At 36.5% G+C, this 19230-nt stretch overlaps 2 protein-coding genes across 4 annotated transcripts; one reads left to right on the forward strand and one right to left on the reverse strand.

Moving 5' to 3' along the window:
* Positions 1-5198: 5198 nt before the first annotated feature.
* mtfp1 (mitochondrial fission process 1) lies at positions 5199-9404 on the reverse strand. The gene is made up of 4 exons (XM_028026159.1): positions 9258-9404; positions 7997-8124; positions 6549-6781; positions 5199-5526 (listed from the first exon to the last, which is right to left on the reverse strand). Exons 1-4 carry the CDS (start codon positions 9316-9318, stop codon positions 5460-5462), a joined length of 489 nt encoding a protein of 162 aa, XP_027881960.1. The 5' UTR covers positions 9319-9404; the 3' UTR covers positions 5199-5459.
* A 1543-nt stretch (positions 9405-10947) lies between these two features.
* On the forward strand, positions 10948-18766 carry lman2la (lectin, mannose-binding 2-like a). 3 transcript variants are annotated; one of them, XM_028026325.1, is made up of 9 exons: positions 10948-11153; positions 11508-11626; positions 11843-11960; positions 12064-12146; positions 12271-12303; positions 14936-15097; positions 15187-15301; positions 15540-15665; positions 15772-18766. In XM_028026325.1, the coding sequence occupies exons 1-9, from the start codon at positions 10955-10957 to the stop codon at positions 15912-15914; spliced, it is 1098 nt and encodes a 365-aa protein (XP_027882126.1). In that variant the 5' UTR covers positions 10948-10954; the 3' UTR covers positions 15915-18766. The 3 variants fall into 3 exon arrangements, with proteins under 3 accessions (XP_027882126.1, XP_027882127.1, XP_027882128.1); XM_028026327.1 differs by having other exon boundaries at positions 11149-11232; XM_028026326.1 differs by lacking the exon at positions 12271-12303.
* Positions 18767-19230: the final 464 nt, after the last annotated feature.

A 19230-nucleotide genomic window follows, 5' to 3' on the forward strand; every position in this document is an offset into this window, starting at 1 on the left:
AAAATACAGACTTGAAGAATTTATGGGAGTTGCATTTAATAACTGAGGGGAAACATTTAAATCATTGTGACAGAGAAAGATACAGAGCCTTCAGGTATTATGGTCATCTGAGGTTAAAAGTTAAGATTGACTGTTGGTTAATGAACGTCAATAAATTAAACAAAAAAATTCCAGAAATTCATTATATACTTTAAATAAATTTAAAATGTTGTACTTTGATCAAAATAAGTGAGTAGAGGCAGGATCAGTGCACCCTTCATTATGAATTATTGGCCAGCGTGCACAGATGGCACAAGTGTTAATACTGACATCTAGTGGCTTTTTGATGTCATGTCTCTAATATGCAGGAAAAAAGTAAATTTTCACTTTGAGATTTTTTCTTCGTAATTTAGACATTGACTAATGAATATTTAAAGGGATTTATTAGCAAATAAATTTAAACAGACAACATTTATGGTGTTCAAAGCTAAACGGCCTTGTAACCAACTCTGCTACTGGCAGAGAAACAGTTGCAGGGAAGAGTTTAGTCTCAGTCATCTGTGGCCACAGCTAGCCTAGCATTCCCAACAGGGAAGAGAGGGTACATGGTCAACCACATGAAGATGTTGACGGCACCAACACCCTCCTTCTGTCTCCGATTGGTTGCTTCTAGATACCATTGGAAGGCAGTGCTTCTTTCCCTCCCACAAAGTTTAAAATTTCATAAGTTACATACTGCAGTTTTACTAGTGCAAAGAGAAATCCCCATTAAATAATACAAAACTCAAGTTAAATGAGACTGAAAATTTAAACATTTTAATCGTAGGATGCTTTATTTTACATTTAGGCAAAGGTCTTCTGAGGCATATAATGAATCCTGCCTCCTCTCCAGATGCAAAAGTAATAAGCAGTGCCCAGACATCCTACTAGAGACATCAGCAATACAGCTGTTACAACCACAGTCTTCCACACTCTTGAGTCATGAACTTCATTAGAATCTGAGGGAGACAAACAAGAGTTACACCAAGATGTCCCCAAAGCCGGAACTTGTCGCAGTGACGTGCGGTCAGGGGAGGCAGGTGAGGCAGTGCCTCACCTGCCATCATGGAAAGAAAGAAAATATATAATCATAAAGTAATTTAAATTGTTATATTCATCCGGTGGTTTGTACTAAAAAATATTTATTTTTCATGTAGCTTCACCAATTTCAATTTTTATTTGTTCAAAATCGCTGAATTTTCTTATTTTCCCATTCAAATGCTTGGAAGCGATGCCGGTGAGGCAGCAGCGAGCTCTGCCTCACCTTGGATTGCGCAACCCCTGGCTCTGCGCTGGCTGCTAAGCGGAGAGAGCATGTAGCTGTACGGCGTCAATAAAATGGTTTAAACAAATTTAATATGTGAACTTATTTCCAATAATTTAGCTTATGTATATAATGTACAGTGCTTTTTGTCACCAACTGTGTTTGTGTAACGTGTTTCGTGTAATGAGCGATTATAAACGGCAGAGAACAGGTTCGAGGTGAGGCAGGCAGTTCTCTTGCCTCATGGCAGGGGGCGCTCAAGATCCCAGACGTTCGTCTTGTTCACTCCTCAACTGCCGAGTAAGTGACAGCGAGCTAGGCTAAACGATTCGGGAAGCAAGTCAAGTGCAGCGATAGATTATAATAGAGATAGTGATTTTTTTCCTCTCGCTTATCCCGACTTTCGACATGGATGACTACATTACAACACTAAAAAGGTTTTCTCAAGTGGACTTTCAATCGAAGCAGGTAAGACAGTAATGTTATTAATGTTAATGTTATTACTGTCTTACCTTAGGTAAGACAGTAATAACATTTATTTTGTTTTGTTTTTTAAGGAAATGTGTGTTTTGTGAGCTACAGTTTGTATGTGTAAGGATGCAGAAGTGAAACATAACCTGTAAACTGCTGTCAATCTATGCATCTATTTGCAAATCTGATTCTGATGACGTCAGTGCCTCACCAGCTATGAACCTCACCGCACGTCACTGATTGTGAGTTTTAGCAAAAAGCAACCCACCTTTACCCAATAGGAGAGAAGATTCTGGAGTCGTTTGCAAATTGAAGATTTCATGCGGCAACAGTCCATCTTCTGAGGAGTTGTCAGGCAACATACTTTCATCTGGTATTGCAGTATCTTCCTCCATATCGTAATATTCTTCGTTATCCAACTGTGTTATCCAGCGTCCATTAACAAAGACAGGAGAGCCTGAGCAAGATAACGCAAGTATGAAAACATAATGAACAAGTCAGTTATTGACTAACTGCAAAACAGTGTCACCTTCTTACCTGCCAAAACAGTTGATATGGCCAAATGGGCCACAAGCACAAAACAGAACATCAACATGACTGCATTGAAACACTTGGCAATTTCCTTTGCCTTTTATTTGCACTCTCTATCACCACAAGTGGAATCAGCTGTGCTCTGACTCAATGACCAATAACCTCAGCTCTTAGGTCAGCTGGTTTTCTATTTGAATAGCTGTTTTATTGGCCTACAGGTGACAGGTATCTGTCAGGCATCAAGGGTCATCAATATTTATGTGCAGGTCATAACTCAAAACTAGTAAATGAATGTGTTCACACATGAGGATTTACATCCTAAAGCATAAATCCTGAATAAATAAATAATTGTATATTTAAAAAATATATTTTTTTCTGGATGGCTTACTGTGATTTTGTGCATTATACTAAGAAATTGTTTAAAATGTAGCTGTGGCTACACAACCATGATAATACTGACAGTGATTAATTTGCACACAAGAAACATGATTAGAAATCTTCAACCAGACTATAAACTGCAGTCCTGTCCACTGACTTGGATGCAGAGTTAAATTAGTATCCATCCAGACATCTATGTGCTATACCTACTCATCCTTGCAAAGTGGGACAGTGGTGCCATCTCTAGCAGTTTTTGAGCAAGAGGCCTGGACAGGTTGCCAGTCCACCACAGAGCCACACACACTCTAAAGGTGATTTAGAGAATTCAAAACCATAACCACCAGTCATGTTTATGGACTGTGGATGGAAAGTGGAGTACCCAGAGAGAACACAGCCACAGGGAAAACATGCAAATTCCATGCAGAAAGACCACAAGCTGGGACATTTCAGACAGTCCATATTTTATTTCCCCACGGCCCAAAAACAACAGAATATGAATTGTGCACATGTTCGTCATACAAATGAATTTAACTTTATATGTCAGATCTGAGTCCCCACAATGTGAACAACAGCAACAAAACAAACTGTACATTTCTTTTCAGCTAAGGCTAAAAATGTGACTCAAGGTCACATCAAAAAGTAAAAAGCTCTGAAATACAATTTCTAAAACCTTTTAAAATATCATGTGAATATCAATGTTTTTTTGTTTGTGGCAGACATTTTAACATCATATCAGGAAAGGTCAAATAAAAACATAGCAAATATTGTGGCTCAGTTTGAATTTACTGCAATTGGACTTGGAGCTTCTAGTTTTCCTACTTTGATGAATTAAAATGTCTGGCAAATGTACTTATGCATAAAGAACACAATGCGTGCTTAAATGTGTAAAATGGTCAGTACAATAAAGACATTTATTTTAATGCTGTCAAGTCGGCCCACGACAAAGTTGTGCTAATTGCTGATGTCGACACCCAAACTTGTAGCAAAGTTTTTGCATGAACGGAATAAACGGAAATGAAAACAAGAGGCGACATATTAAAGGGGCAGTACAATGTGTTTTGTGGGTATAGTGTAATTTTATAACACAATTAAGTAAATATGTTATCTTCAGTTATAAAAATGCTATAAATATCAAACATGACTTAAAAGAAATTTAAGTCATACCTTGAAATTGGGCCTCTGTCTCTTTAAGAAACTCCTGCTCTTTCTGATCCTCCGTCTTTAGGAAGTCATCACAACAACATGTTTCCATTAAGCCTTTAATGTCAATCTTAGGAGCGGTGCACTGAGAAGTAGCTCCTATGATGAGCTCAGAAGATGAGCACTTCCACTACGTGTTTGCTAATTGCTGCTGACTAGTCTGGAGGAACCGAGTGGGGGAATAAGACCGAATGGGTGCTCTGTGAGGCGGAAGTTCTGCTTGGAGATTGCAGCTGCAAGGAGGGGCTGCATGGAAAAGGTGTTGATCAGTGAGACCAAGCGTTTTGCACACCCGATTGGCTGTCGCTTGAGATTCAAGGATTGCTCAAATATAAATGAAAGAATCAAAGCAACACTCCAGGTATGTTTTTGATTAGGGAATAAAATTAGAGCACGGTATAAAATTCAAAAAAGTTGATTTTACATAATACTGCCCCTTTAAACAGATGGCCTAGCGTACGGTATTCCCAGCTGCCTGCAGTTCTTGTTATCAGATTTCCCTTCTTGATTTCTAAATATTTGTAAATTGAGGATTTTTTTAAATGCAGGAAACAAATTTTAAACTTTTATACATTGTGTGTATAGATGAGCAATTTTAAACTCATCTATACACACAATGTTTCCCTTGCATAGCTCATGATGAATTGTAGCATCTGACTTAAATTGTCACAGTCTTGACAAACAGCATCTTAAAATTTGTTATTCATGCCTGATATCTATTCAGAGATCACTATTCCCTAATGTCTAATGTACCTAATCTGAGAACTGAAAAACTAAATGTGATTTCAATGCCCAGCCTTTGGAGGTAAAGTCAAATTGCACAGTTTTGCTTTTTCATCAGCTCAGGCAGAGTATACCTACAGTAGATATAAAACTCAGTACTGTATGCAGTATTAAATGATCTAAAATTGCTATTTCTAACCGTAAACTGATTTTATAGTGCATAGACTCAAAGAAGCTGGAACTAATGTGAAAAGAAGGCTGTCAGTGAAAGCTCATTAACCTTCAAAAGAAAAAAAAGTTTGAAAAAGTGCACCAAGTAACATCTCTTAAGTGCTGCAGTTACTTTCAGTAACAGAAACCTTTGACAGTGACCTGGCTCATTGACCTGCCATTATACTACAGTGCCATTGAATATGGCTAATTATAACACACTAAGAGTTCACTGATACAAATGCACCTTGATGTTTAGATATTAAGAGCTGCTTCACAAGCCAGAGTAAAAAGACTCAGTTCTCTTTTGAAAGATGGCAACATTTTAAGTTTTCTTTGTCTTCTAGGAATTTATTATACCTAAGCTAAACAAGCAGGTAAAGTGAAGATGTTGTGTCATTTCTATATTACTACATTCTCATTAAGATTTATTTTGGTAATATAACCCACACTGCCCTGAGGATAAAACTGAGCCTGCTTTGGAGCAGGATTTCCCTTTAAATCACCTAACCTTGTACATAAATATCCAGCTCTGTCATAAAAACTATGGTAATACAGTTATATCACCAAGCGAGTTTGAAATCTTGCACCATGAAATGGCTGCGTTCCAGATTGTCTGCATAATTGGTGCAGGCTGGTGTGCTTCCAGTCTGCATGATTCTCTTTATTCGTGCTTCTTTCCATCATTGTAGACCTTCCTAAGGCTCGAGTCCAGCAGGAAATCCACTGACCTACAGTGTGCACAGAGCAGAACATGTGATAAATAATGCCTTATGTTAAAAATTGATTCACTAAGCAAAAATGTCAGATTCAAATTAAACTTGACACAAATAGAGATGGTAAAGTGAGACTCAAGTGGAACAAAAGTAAAGGAATTAAACATTTTGACTGTTATCAGATTTTAAAATGTGATTACACCAAAATTATTAATTATATGAAATATGTATAATAAAAATAGATTTATTAATCAATTAATTCACAAAAAAAATAAAAACTTTTTTTTATGTATCACTTTAAGTATGTTGGGGAACATCTAATTTGGACATCACCTAATTTTTATCCACTACCTATGATGTTTACATTAAGTTTGACCTTGTTTCAGGTGAATGATGCTGTGAATTGCAGAGGAAGCCATTTCCTTATTGCTGTTTAAAATAATATGATGACAAAGTTTTCTTTGACCCTCCTGTTTTCGCCATTGCAGCTGTGTAAGAAACCGTAGTGCTCCTTAAAAATCACAAAATGTTTCAATGTCACATCAAGAAAAGACAAAAACAAAATGCCACTCAAACACTTTTTAAAAAGTAAAATGTAAAAGATTCAAAACCAGTTTCTTTTATGAATTTTTAGAAGTACCAATAATGTTGCTGCTGGTAAAAACAGCATATTTCAGACACAAATAAATAATACGCTGACTTAAAGTTTGATTTTTCAAAAATGTTCACTGAGATGATTCTGCTGCAGTGAAAGTTGACTTCAAGGGTTCTTGTTATACATCTTAACAAGGCTGCATATAATCATGGAGGATAGTGAAGAGTTGCTATCCGGTAAACCCAGGTTTACACTGTAGCTGTCATCTTGTTGGGGTTTGCTAATCTGCTAAAAATAAAATATATGTCAAGGTTAATGTAATTTTAGCAGCAAGAACAGCTAAAATGACTAATCACAAGTCAAAACCTCAACTGTGAAGTCTTACTGCAATTTACACATGATCCAGATACGACCAGGACAAACACACACATCTTGTGCTAACCTGTCTATTGGAGTGATGATGAAGGGGATGGTGGAGAGCCCAATAGCTGTGGTGGTCCACTTGCGAACAGGCAGAGGCCACTTGGTGGACTTGCCCAGCAGATACAGGGACGCTGCGCACACCCGGTTAATAGTGAAGCCCGGGATGATTACAGAGGCCAGGGCCTGCCACACAAACGTGTCCACGACCGCTACGGCCACTCGTGTTGTCTTCCCTGGATTGTCTCCGTGGGCCTGAAGGGACAGATGGAGGAGCAGAGGAGGAGGTATGGACACTCAGTATGGACACTCAGTGGGTGGACAAAATAACTGGAGTGTTTTTTTTATCATCTGGTGGTGCATTGTTTCCTTGTTTTCTGCTTTCAACTTACATCAACGGAAAATCACGTTTAACTGTTTTTTATGTGTAATAAAACTGAAATTGCACACTCCACAATATATTTTAAATGATGACTGTATTATTATTAAGGCTGTAGTTCATGTGTCTAATTTAAAGGCGTGTATTCTGTCCTTACACAGGTGTGCTGAACTGCGTTAGACAGAGAGCCACAAAAAACTCCAAACGTTGAGCCGTCTGGGCTTTAATTTTTGTAAAACTGAAAAATAAGCATAAAAAAAACCATACATGAACAGTTTGCATGTCTCAAGTACAGACATTGCTATATAAAAGACAAAACTTTAACACATAGTGCCACGAAGGCTGGACATGTTTAATAACGTTAAAGAAAACACAAAAACTTAAATTGCAGACAAACTTATGTCAAACAACATTTGAGCAGAAAAACACTACTTATGGACAAAGATACTTGTGGCTTGAAGCAAACTGTCGCTCTACCACGTTGCAGGCCGAATAGACAGACTGAATTTTAATGAAAACAAAACCTAACTTAAATCCTGCCACAAGGGGGAAATAAAATAACAGAAAATAGGATACTAAGAAATCTTAGTACTACAATACAGCGTAGAAAGCAATAGTTATTTTACTCTGACCAGATTTGTAAACTGTAGAAATAGAAGCTGACTTTCTTACCTACAAATTAATAATTTCAATGTCATTACTAAGCCTGTCGCAATAAGCAATTAATCAATGCTGATTATTAACATTTTTGAAGGACAATTTTGTTTACAGGGACTTCATAATCCATTTCAGTTGTGTGTGGTTTTTATTTCCTTTTATGTATTGTTTTTGGTTGTGTTTTATTTTGGATTTTTATTTAAAGTATTATCACATTTCAGTGTGGAATGTTCTATATAAAATTGAAGTTTTTAGTCTTGCATTATTACACCATAATCATATTAGCTGAAAATTGTCTCAAAACGTCAATATTATAATTCTGCTCAATGATTTCTGGGACAATTTATCGTCCAGCATGATTTGTTATTGTGACAAGCCTAGCTATTATCACATTTTTTTAATGAAAATACAATAAATAAAAGGTAATGTCTTACCACAGCTGCTTTTTTGCCTTTGTCCACTGCATCTGCGGTAACATAAGCAGTAGCCACAGCATAACTACCCCAAACAAAGCTCACTGGCACCAGAGCACGGAAGGCCTCCCCGACTTCATTGGCATAGCCTGCGGGAATACAAAAATAGATGCAGTTAGGACTTTAACCTTGTTGTGTTCTCCAGATGTAAGAATAGTCTTCTTCCTGCAACCCAGAAGTCTGTTTTTAGATCTGGAAACCCAATACCTGACGACATAACTGAGTTTTTTATGAGTTTTTTTAAACCAGAAAATGGAAATACCTGAAGATGTTAAACTTGTGTGTGTGTATTAGTATTACATACTCACAGAACAATTGAACACCCACAGTCTATTTGTGATACATTAACATATCAGCAATATTTGTATTTGATATGCAGGTCAAAAATGTACAAACGTAAGTTAAGAGACATTTAAGTGCATAGTTATTATTCAAATCACATTTTTGTTAATGATTTTTTTCCATTGCTTTTTTATATGTAAGCAAACCAAAAAAATGAAAGTGATGCAACAACAAGTTTTGATTTGAATAACACAACAATGTTCCAAAAAATTTGCAAATATGTCCAGATTTCAGTGTGCACACTCCTAAATATTGATATGGAAATAATTCTTTAACAGACAGGATTAGAGCTGAAAGCAAGCAGATTATGATTTTATAAGGGGGATGAACAGATTTCCATGTCAGTACATGGATACTGCCCCCCAAGTAAGAGGGAGGAACTGCTGCAGTAGATGAATAAAATGCCCTTCAGACAGGATACTGCTCATGCCCTTTACTTTAAATGTTTACAGTACCAACAGAGACAAACGTCACTATACTGATGCGGAGTACTATCTGCAGAACAATCAGACTGGAGTCTCAATTTGACTGAGAGCAAGTATAATGTTCCTTCTTCCTGTTTATAAGTCACTGCCTAAACTTGCTGCACGACTGAGCGAAACGCTTTAATACAGAGCTAAAGAGACTATTCGAGTCTAACTATGCAGCCTTTCGTTTGGAGACAATCTTCTGAACAATGCAACACACACACATTGTGTCATCTGGTACCAAACAGTCCTTCTGACGCCAGGTTTGATACAAATATAGCTTTTAAAGACAGGGTAGCCAACTATGCTAACTCTGCTAAAAGCTATGTTGTTCCGACAGTTCCGGTGTCCTCAACATGCTCTGTTTTCTTACACAAACAGCGAGTCTCTTCAAACACGTAATTTAAACATACCTAAAAAGCGGACCCATGTGTCACGATAAATGTCGACCGTTTTTTCTTCACTTGGACCCATACTTCCCTCTACTCCATCCCCGTATGATGTCCACAACTGCACGACGCGTGACGGGATCCGACGAACCAGCAGGGTCGTGAAGGGGGCGCGGTCTTTCCCCCCAGCATCCGACTGGCAGTACGACAGGTTACAAAATCCAAAGTATGGAGCATCAAAGGTGCCACGATTACATAAAATCAGTGAGTCGATACATAATTATTAATAAATGTCATAACTTAAAACAAATATAATTTATTTGTTCATTTAGTTAATGTACATTGTTTTTTCCTCCTTTCATAGTTCCATTTTATGAACAAGCCATTTTGTATGCATGTACAACTTAAACCATGACGTGTGCCTTTATTTTCATTTTAATTCAGTCTTTTTTGTGAGTAATGGTTATACATTGAAAGTCATAAAAATGTTCAAATATCACAAGTAATTAAATACTGTCTGAAAACTACACCTCTATTTCTACTTATTTTGTTTCTGATCCCCATTTGGGCCAGCCGATTCTTGGAAATATGACACATTATGACCCCTACTCAAACCAAAATAACTCTAAGTGACCGTCTGTTATCTTTATTGAAGTTATATTTTCTTGCACATATAATATAGAAATTTGTCAATTTGTGGATGAACTAAAAATTCCTGGTCAATGGAAAATAAAAGGTACAAATTGATCAAAATTGCAAGCATACTGCAGAGCGTGAAATGAACAGCACTCAAAAGTTTTAACACTTACTGGTGGTTTGCACCGATTGTGATTCAGCAAGGAAGTCCCTGCATCATGCAGGTGCTTTGAACACAACATGCTGGATTCCCCATTCAAATTTACATGCGACACAGAAAGAGGTCAAAAGAGTTGCAAAATACATATACAGAAAATAGAGGCACAAAATTCTATGACAGGGTTGGTCTCATGTAATATGTGATCCCTAGAAACTTATATTGTGTCAGTGCAAATTTATATTATCAGTGGATAGTTATGTACTAAACTCAGGTTGCTCTGATAGGTTGTCATGGAGCTTGATCTGCTGTTTAATGTGAAACAAACATCTTGACATCCGCCATTTATTTTGTACCTATAATGATTCTGCCCTTCTGAAAAACCAAGATGTCAATAACGTCATTATAACTGTACTAACAGACTGTTGATACCATTAATCTAGTTAAATAATTTATTAAACATCATGCACCACTAAAATGTTTGATTGATGTGTTCACTGACAAACTTATTTGATCATTTATGTTTATTTTACCAGTGTAGTGGAAAGTTAAAATTTTCTCCAGTTTAAATATAGGTTTGATCCAGTGGAACAATGCTCATTATTTTATTTTTTGTTATTTTTGAATACCTGTCAACAAATAAATATAAATTTCCTAAAGATATTTCTTTAAATTATGGATAGTTTTTATATTGCTTCAAAGCACATAATTCGGGAAATTTACCATTGCAATCTCTTAAACAGCTGTTTGTTTCTAAGGATTCGTAGATAGAGACTGTAAATATTCATTTCTGTTTCTAAAGTAATGCGACCAATTATAATCACGTATTATGACTGACAATCATATTAACCAATTAAAATGGGTCAAACAACACGGTGGACCAATAGAGACGAAGCTTGCGTTTTTGCATGGTGAGTTTTGACCCACCATGGCTGCCGTTAACAGCAGCAAGCACAGCCGCTCCAAATCACAGCTGAACGCTATTTCCAAATGGAACATAATGCAGTACAAACTGTATTTAATTTGTACTTTCCTTCTTTTATTTGTAAGTCTGTGCTTTTCCGACGATGACCACGAAATGGAAGAGTTCCTGAAGCGGGAGTTTTCCCTCTCCAAGCCTTACCAAGGTATGCCATCCGTCCAGGAAAAGCGATGCAGGGGTGGGGGACCGTCTGGAGGACAGATGTTTCCAGAACGACGTTTTCAGTAAATAAACGACACCTTTGTTAAAGTTTATCGCTCACAGTTTAACATGTACGGACGTCTTTTTCGGACAGCATACAGCTTCCCATCTTCGATTTAGCTGTTATAGTTTACTGCTGCGTTACCATACTATTATTATTCTCTCTTAATCTTTTTTGTCTCTTTCTTTATTATGCCAGCTCTTTTTTTTTTTAGCTGACTAAGGAGACCTACTTTGGCGTTAACAACCACCTGCCGAGTCAGCTCTTTGGTAATGATTGTATCGTTTGTGGTCGCAGGTGTGGGATCTTTAGGCTCCTCCCACTGGGAGCTGATGGGGGATGCCATGGTAACCACTGACCAGGTGCGACTCACACCTGACATGCAGAGCAGACAGGGGGCAGTATGGAGCCGCATTGTGAGTAGCATAATCTATTTCTAATAATTGATTTACTATTTTACATGATTGATGCTAGTAGACCAGTCAGTCTCTCTCTCTTAGCTCTAATGTTAGCATAACAAATTTCTCCTATATAGATCAACATTTACTTTAGGAATTAAAGCAAAACTAAAGGTTTCTTTTAATATTCTTTTAATTGAATGATGTCACTTTACCTTTGGCTTCTTCTTTTAGCCATGCCACTTAAAGGACTGGGAGATGCAGGTGCACTTTAAGGTTCATGGGCAAGGAAAGAAGAACCTTAACGGTGATGGTCTAGCCATTTGGTATACCAAGGAGCGCATGCAGAAAGGTGATTATAAGACATAATGTAATGTAGAAATAACTCACTAATATTCACACATATTTCTAACGTTTCTCTCCATCTACAACACTCTACTTTGATGTGCCTCCAGGTCCTGTATTTGGAAATATGGACAACTTCACTGGCCTGGGTGTGTTTGTGGACACCTATCCCAACGAGGAGAAGCACATAGAGGTATGCTTCAGCTCTTCTGCCTAAATCCTGGTCAGTGAACTAGCGCCTCACACTGGCAAGGTGTTGTTGCAGATTCGTGTAAAGGGGCTGTGTTTCTGTTCTTTGTGCAATCATTTGGACACAGGCGCAGAAGAAGAGATACACCCCCCGCACACAGGTAACCAGGTTCTGTGTTTAAAACAATGTAATGGAAATCCATCCTAGGGTTGCATGTCGCTCCCAAAACCAAAACATTCTGGTTTGCAACATTTTTGTTCCTGCATGGTTTGCTGTGGGGTTCACTGACTGTTTTACTCACATTAACATACTTCACTTTTCACAAGCCATTCAAAATATTTTATATCCAACATTACATAAGAAACAAAACTGAAAATAGGAACCTTGCATCAGACTCCGAAAGGTTCTCATTAACAAGAAAATTATATAAGAAATTTTAAATGGCACTGATGCAGCTGCTGTTATAGGTTTAAAAATGTTAAAAATGCTTTCTAAATAAATTGCTTTCGATGAGTTGAAGGCATTGACTTTATAATTACTACACAGCCTTGCAATATGGTAAATGGACTGAACTTATATAGCGCTTTTCCAGTCATTTTGACCACTCAAAGCGCTTTACACTAGAGTCACATTCACCCAGTCGCACTCACAAACACACACACTTATACACCGATACGCAGATCGGTGAGGCACATCGACATGTGGCAGGAGGAAGCTGGAATCGAACCTACAACCTTCCGATCGCAAGACGACTACTCTACCATAGAGCCACAGTCGCCCAGTAATAGTATCCACAGCTTCCTCCACATTTTGTCACAACCTAGATATTAACCTAAATATGTTCTATTAGGAATTTATGTAACAGATTAACACAAAGAAACATATTTGAAATGGAAATAAAATGATCTGGGGTTTATAAAATATTTTACCATTGAAAATCTTAAAAGTTTGCCACTTGAGTTAATATTTAGTAGATTTAGTACATTTAGTTGTTCTTACAGCTGCAAGTTTCTTTATACGTTATGCATCTAAAGATGATTCTTTTGCAAAATACATAAAGTTCAGTCATCTTGGATGGAGAGCAACTATGAGAAATCAAGTCTGGGCCTTTATATCACATAAACTTGCTTCAATCAAAACTATTCCATAATAGTTGTGTCTGTATGTTTAAGGTTGTTGTTTTGCTGGGAGGTGAACCTTCAACCCAGTCTCATGTTTTTTCAACCTCTAGCAGCTTTTAAAAAAAAAATATTTATTATTTTTCCAACATGATGTTACAAAAGTAACATTTTGGTCTCATCTAGCCAGAGCATCTTTGACATGTTTGTCCTCTCCGACTTTCATTCAACTTTCAGAAAAGGTCAGCATAGTAGAATGTTTGACAGATTTTCCTCTCTAGAGCTTTTAATATGTAAAAAAGACAACAACTTTAAAAGCCATTTATACTTTTCCCTTCACTTCACAATGGTACACCACTTTATCTAGGCTTATCACATAAAATCTAAAAAAGTTGTAAAGTTTATTTTCATACAATAAAGAATTTGGAAGTGGAGTGTAAACATTTAATATGCAAGATGTGCATTGGGTTTATGCCATTTAAAAATGGGCTTTACTGAAATGAACATCTAGTTGGCAGCAAATACTGATTTAGTAACAATAAAAACAAGACCATCAGTTTTAGATATTTTTTATTCTGAACTGGAAAAAAGATAAGAAAACACTACAATGTTCCTACATCCTGGGTACTTTTCTGTTTCATTATTATCACTATTATTAATACCTTGATTTATTTATATAGGGATTGCTTTCCCAAACATTGATTCTGTGAAATGTTTCAGAGCTCCTATTGTGATTTTCACCATGAAATTGTGTCTGTTTTTCATACGGATACAAGCAACATCATTGCTAATGATGATTTTAGAAACTTTTGTGGCATTATTTGCCATATTTATGACCTTGTTGTTAATTAATCTTCATATTGTGGTTATATGCCATGTTAACCATTTTGTCAAAAGAAGTATTTAGTATTAAGTATTTAGGTGTTTTCTATTCTTTAAACATTTTGTCAGCATTAATGCAAGAAAAATAAAATGTTTGTTTTTAGCTTTTTTGTCTTTGTCCTACTTTCATTCATATAAAAGCTTAAAAAATTAGCTAATTCACAAATAATTGTTGCACCTTTTTACGTTTTTGCTCATATCTTATGGTGCATCTCAGCATTTTATTTTGTTTTGTCTGTCATGATTGTATTGTGACCAGAAATCATCGTTTGTCAAAATGTGAGTGCATGACTGGAGTCAACTTGCGTGACTCCATTAAAAAAACCCATTATTCACAAAAATAAAAAGGAATATTTGAATGTGAAATGTGCGGAAAATGTAAAAGGTTCTTGCTACAACAATGTGTACTGAAAGTGGAGCATTCTTTATATCCTACCCACAACTTTTCAACGTTCTGGCTGCCATTGCATCTGATCTGATTCAAATAGTAAACTCATCCCACTCATCAAATTTTTTCTCCCAGGTTCTAAAACAGCAGTTATCAAACCATTGATAAAAAAAAAATAATATGAACAAACCACTACTGCAGAATTACAGGCCAACCTTCCATTCATCAAAATTATTGAAAAAGCTGTTTCAGCGGTTAAATTTCTTCCTATGTATGACCAATTTCTTGCGTAGTGAACATCCTCAAAGTGATCAGCATCAACATCTTTTGATAAGAGATGAATTTAAATCAGATTTTTCTGAATTATCTTTGTCGTCTCTCTCCTCCCCCTTTTCAACTACAAGAGGATCTTCCCGTTCGTTATTGCCATGGTGGGCAATGGCACCATTAGTTATGACCACGAGCGGGATGGTCGCCCCACCGAACTCGGTGGCTGCAATGCCATGGTGCGCAACCAAAAGCACGACACGTTCCTCTTCATTCGATATATCCGCCGCAGGCTCACGGTGAGAAACCGCCGACAAAGAGACACGGATAAAGAATGCCTACGCCAGAAATTAAAAATGTTTTTGTTTGGCTGCAATCTGTGGGGCAGGTGATGATAGACATTGATGGCCAGCATGAGTGGAGGGACTGTCTGGACATACCTGGAGTGAGGCTGCCTCTGGGATATTATTTTGGAGCTTCAGCAATCACCGGAGATCTCTCAGGTAAATCATTGACACTCTCTGGAGAACAGCACTGAAAACGTTATCAGCCACTACAAATTGTTCTGCTTCATTTAAACAGAGATTCATCCAGTTAATATGTAAATACACACACAGACCAAAATTAAGTAATCACACAGAAGGAAGGTTTTGGCTCATCTATGCTCATTAAATCATTTTTGGAAGACTCAAAATCTAAAACATAGATTAATTGTGTTTTGTTTTTCTGAAACTTGATAAGATAATCATGACATCATTTCCCTCAAACTTTACCAACTGACGGTGTTGCGGAGTAAAAAGGAAGAAAAGGAGGAGGAGCAGGATGTAATAACTATCCCCAGCGTGGACAATATGGAGCTCCTCAGACGTAAGACATGCAAACGAAAAAAAAAAACATTTGTTCTTTTAGATCATTCAATATTCTCTCTCTCTCTGTGTCATATTGACTTTTGTTGTTTTTCTCTTCTTCTCAGTGGGTCAGAATGAAGAAGGGATGAGCGGATTAGCCATTTTCTTCACTGTGCTCTTCTCCATGCTGGGATGCATCTTCCTCATCGTCATCGGCATGGTGGTCTACAGCCACTGGAACGAGAGCCGACGTAAGCGCTTCTACTGAGGAACGCCACAAAGGGCTCAGGGATTATTATAACTACTGTGGGCCACCGATCCACAGCTGAGATCAGATGAGAAGTAAGACGCTGCAGCGGAGCAGCAGAGGCTTTTACCCAGTTTGACAGGAGAAGGAGGACAGGCTTTCCCTGCAACTGAAGCCATTTTTTCAGGAATGGTTCTGAACCAGCTGGAGGGATTTGCATTTTTCACCTCTGATAATTCTTCTAAGTAGTTATGTTCACTGCACTTACTCATAAGTTCCTTAAATGTAATAATTTTGTCCAGATGACTTCCTAAATTAACTTCTCAATATTTAAACCATGTTAAAAGGGTTTGCTCATTATCTGTGGTATAAGTTTGCTGCTATGAGCTTATTTTTGTATATCTTACTCGTATCGTTATTGCGTCGTTCACCACTATCATCGAATTTCACGTTTTCCTTACATCATGCAGCCTTATTCTTTCCTTAAGTAAATAAATTAGTCATTTTAAAATTTGGTCACTAAGCGACATTCAGATGGCATTTTTAGTACTACATTTGATTATGAGCTTGAGAAAAATGTTCTACTTGAATTATTTATTCAGTTGATTTATTATTTAATTTACTCCAAAGCTTCTTACTGCTTTTTATGAAAAAAGCAAAAACGTTTAAGACAAATACTATGTAAGATATTTGATCAGGTCCGTCCATTTATACTTTACATTAGTGTAGTTGTTTTGAACTTGTTTAATTAATATAATTTAAATTGAATCTAGTTTAGGTTCTTCCAGCTGTTATGGGGCACAAGAGGTTGAATTAATGTTGAAAGTTTGGTTTGGTAAAGAATAACATTATGTGAGAACTTTTAGGTCACTATATTTTCAGTTTAAGAAAAATGAGGTGAACTTGTATGTTATCGGTTCATTTTGTGTGGGATGAAGAACACATGTTACCTATATAGGCTCTTTTTATGTGAAGCAGCAAATGGTTGGAACATAATATCAACCCTGCTGCCCAATATTTCTGAGAGGTTTATAATTCTTCATTGAAAAAAATATACAAACAAACAAAAACACAAAACCTGTTTCTAAAAGATAAATGAAAGCAGACTGAGATGGTTCGCAAACTAGTGTAACAGTTTTTTTTTTATCATCTGGATAAATTTAGTAGTGCCTTCCCTGAATTTTGTCTGGAAGGTAACTTTGTACATAAATCTCAAATTTGAAATAACACATTTTTCATGTTGCATTAATGGATACTCTGTTTCTTGATTTTAGCTTAGGAAGGGATTCTGGACCCAATTTCAGCATCTTCCACTTGTTTATTGATGTAACTTAGGGTTCAGGTCAGGATTTTTAACAAAGCTGCCTCCCTTCTTACCTTGTACTGTCACCATGGTAACTTGTGCTAAAAGCCTAAGCTGCTCTATGGGCACCTTTGGTTTCCTTTCGCGATCCAGTACTTATAAAGCGCCTCCTCTTAACTCATCAATGCCCTGAGAAAACAGAGTAGCGAAAAAAAACATTGTGTTGAAGGAGCGGCAGCGTTTTCTATCTCCTTTCACATGATTATTTTATGTTCCACAGATATTTTTGACACCAGATTGTCTCACCAGAATGGATCCTTATGTACCTGAAACAGACTGATGATGTTAAAATTTTCAGTCTCAGAAAATTAAACTTAGATTTAATAATGTGACATTTTTGTTCCTGTTTCTTCATTGTTATTGGCTCTTTCTCTGTAACACCATCTGTCCTACAAGAACATGCACCTGCCCAAAGTCACTGACACGGCTTTAAATTAACTAGTATCATAATACAATTACAGCATTTGTAGGACAGACTAATAATAATAATATAAAAACAAATATGTTGAAGCTCCTTTCTATTAGAACTCTTGACTGTTTTTAATCCAATGCTGATTTAGCAAATGTCTTGATGCAGAATTTTAACCTGTTTACAATATTTTCATGGAATCCATTAATGCTTAAAGTCATCATCCTCCAAATTCACAAACTTTTCATAAAATGGTGAATGAGGCCAACCCACATGCATTCACATTTAAAGAGAATCGTAACTTAAAAACATGCTGCAGTATCAAATCTGAGGTTTGCATGCCTTTTTCTTAAAATGCAAAAACTTTGTCCATTTAAAATAAAATTGAAGTTTTTGTTTTATTTTGAAATGTATCAAGATTTTGTTAAATGATTATAATGTGCTTGTTTATGCATTCTCAAAGCAACATGATCACCTCTCAGTGCTTTTTAGAGCTGGAAAATGTCAGTTTTTCAGCTTGTGTGTTGTCTAGACTGCTGTGCCAGTGTACGTGCAAAACTGTACAAAACTGATTTTAAAATGTTCATATGTGTTGAAGGCAAATCATTTATTGTTGGATGTGAAAAAAAGATATGAAAATATTTTATCTTTGCTGGCTTCCACCGTTAGAGAGTATGAACACGACTAGTCTGGGTTTTTAGGCATTTACGAGATAATGTGTGAGAATTTAACTTTGAATATATTTATTAAAGATATTTTTCCTGTGAGAGACTTGAGATTTGCTAAGAATGTAAGCAACATAGCTGCTACAAACAGTCTTTCTCTTTCCTAACACTAAAATGACCTTTTGTTTGTTTCTTTTGTTACGAGTACAAACATGTCTCCTGTCTCTGTTGCATATCTTTGCTGTAAGCCCTGCGCACATACAGGTCTGATGCAACAGGCTGGTGTTGTTGCACATCATTTTTACACTTCAAATTGATTTGATTCTTTTTCGTAAGATGACTACTTATTTCTACTATCTTATTTCCCATGACACTCGTTTGCTTTCTGTAGTTGTGTTTTTGTTTTTTAATAAAATGTGTCTTATCTACTGTTCAATATAACAAATCTCTTCTGCTTTTTTAGTCCTGAGTATTTCACTTTGGCATATTGTAGGACAAAAACATATTTGCAAAGGTCCACTTTATTATTTTAGTATACGGTATTTTGTTAATGGCACAAGCACTATTTCACAAAATTAAATAAAGACCTTTGATTACATTAAATCAGGGAGGAAACTGTTATTTTTCATAATTGTCAGTAAACAGTTACTATTATCAAAGTATAAACATGCCACAATTTTATGCGGCAAAATGTTTCAGAAATTTTCAATATATAATTATAAATGTGACAATTTGTGTCCATATATCACTATTTCTATTTCTTTTTTTCATAGTTCTGTGTTGCAGGATATCATCAAATTATTTTGTCAATTAGTCTGACCATCAAAGTCAGTGGGTGGGTCCACACTGCTGTAAACAAGGCGATTGGTTGAGATACTACACAGGTTAGCCAATCAGATG

This window comes from Xiphophorus couchianus, chromosome 8 (assembly GCF_001444195.1).
Source record: "Xiphophorus couchianus chromosome 8, X_couchianus-1.0, whole genome shotgun sequence".
Lineage (NCBI taxonomy): Eukaryota > Metazoa > Chordata > Actinopteri > Cyprinodontiformes > Poeciliidae > Xiphophorus > Xiphophorus couchianus.

Bases quoted from the DNA above. Each gene is read 5' to 3' on its own strand.
- mtfp1 (XM_028026159.1), bottom strand. From the start codon at position 9,318: ATGGGTCCAAGTGAAGAAAAAACGGTCGACATTTATCGTGACACATGG. The intron at 8,125-9,257 runs GTATGTTTAAAT...GTATTCCCGCAG, and splicing joins CACATGGGTCCGCTTTTTAG to GCTATGCCAATGAAGTCGGG. The intron at 5,527-6,548 runs GTTAGCACAAGA...TGCACACTGTAG, and splicing joins ATCATCACTCCAATAGACAG to GTCAGTGGATTTCCTGCTGG.
- lman2la (XM_028026325.1), top strand. From the start codon at position 10,955: ATGGCTGCCGTTAACAGCAGCAAGCACAGCCGCTCCAAATCACAGCTG. The intron at 15,098-15,186 runs GTGAGAAACCGC...TCTGTGGGGCAG, and splicing joins ATATCCGCCGCAGGCTCACG to GTGATGATAGACATTGATGG. The intron at 15,302-15,539 runs GTAAATCATTGA...AAACTTGATAAG, and splicing joins AATCACCGGAGATCTCTCAG to ATAATCATGACATCATTTCC.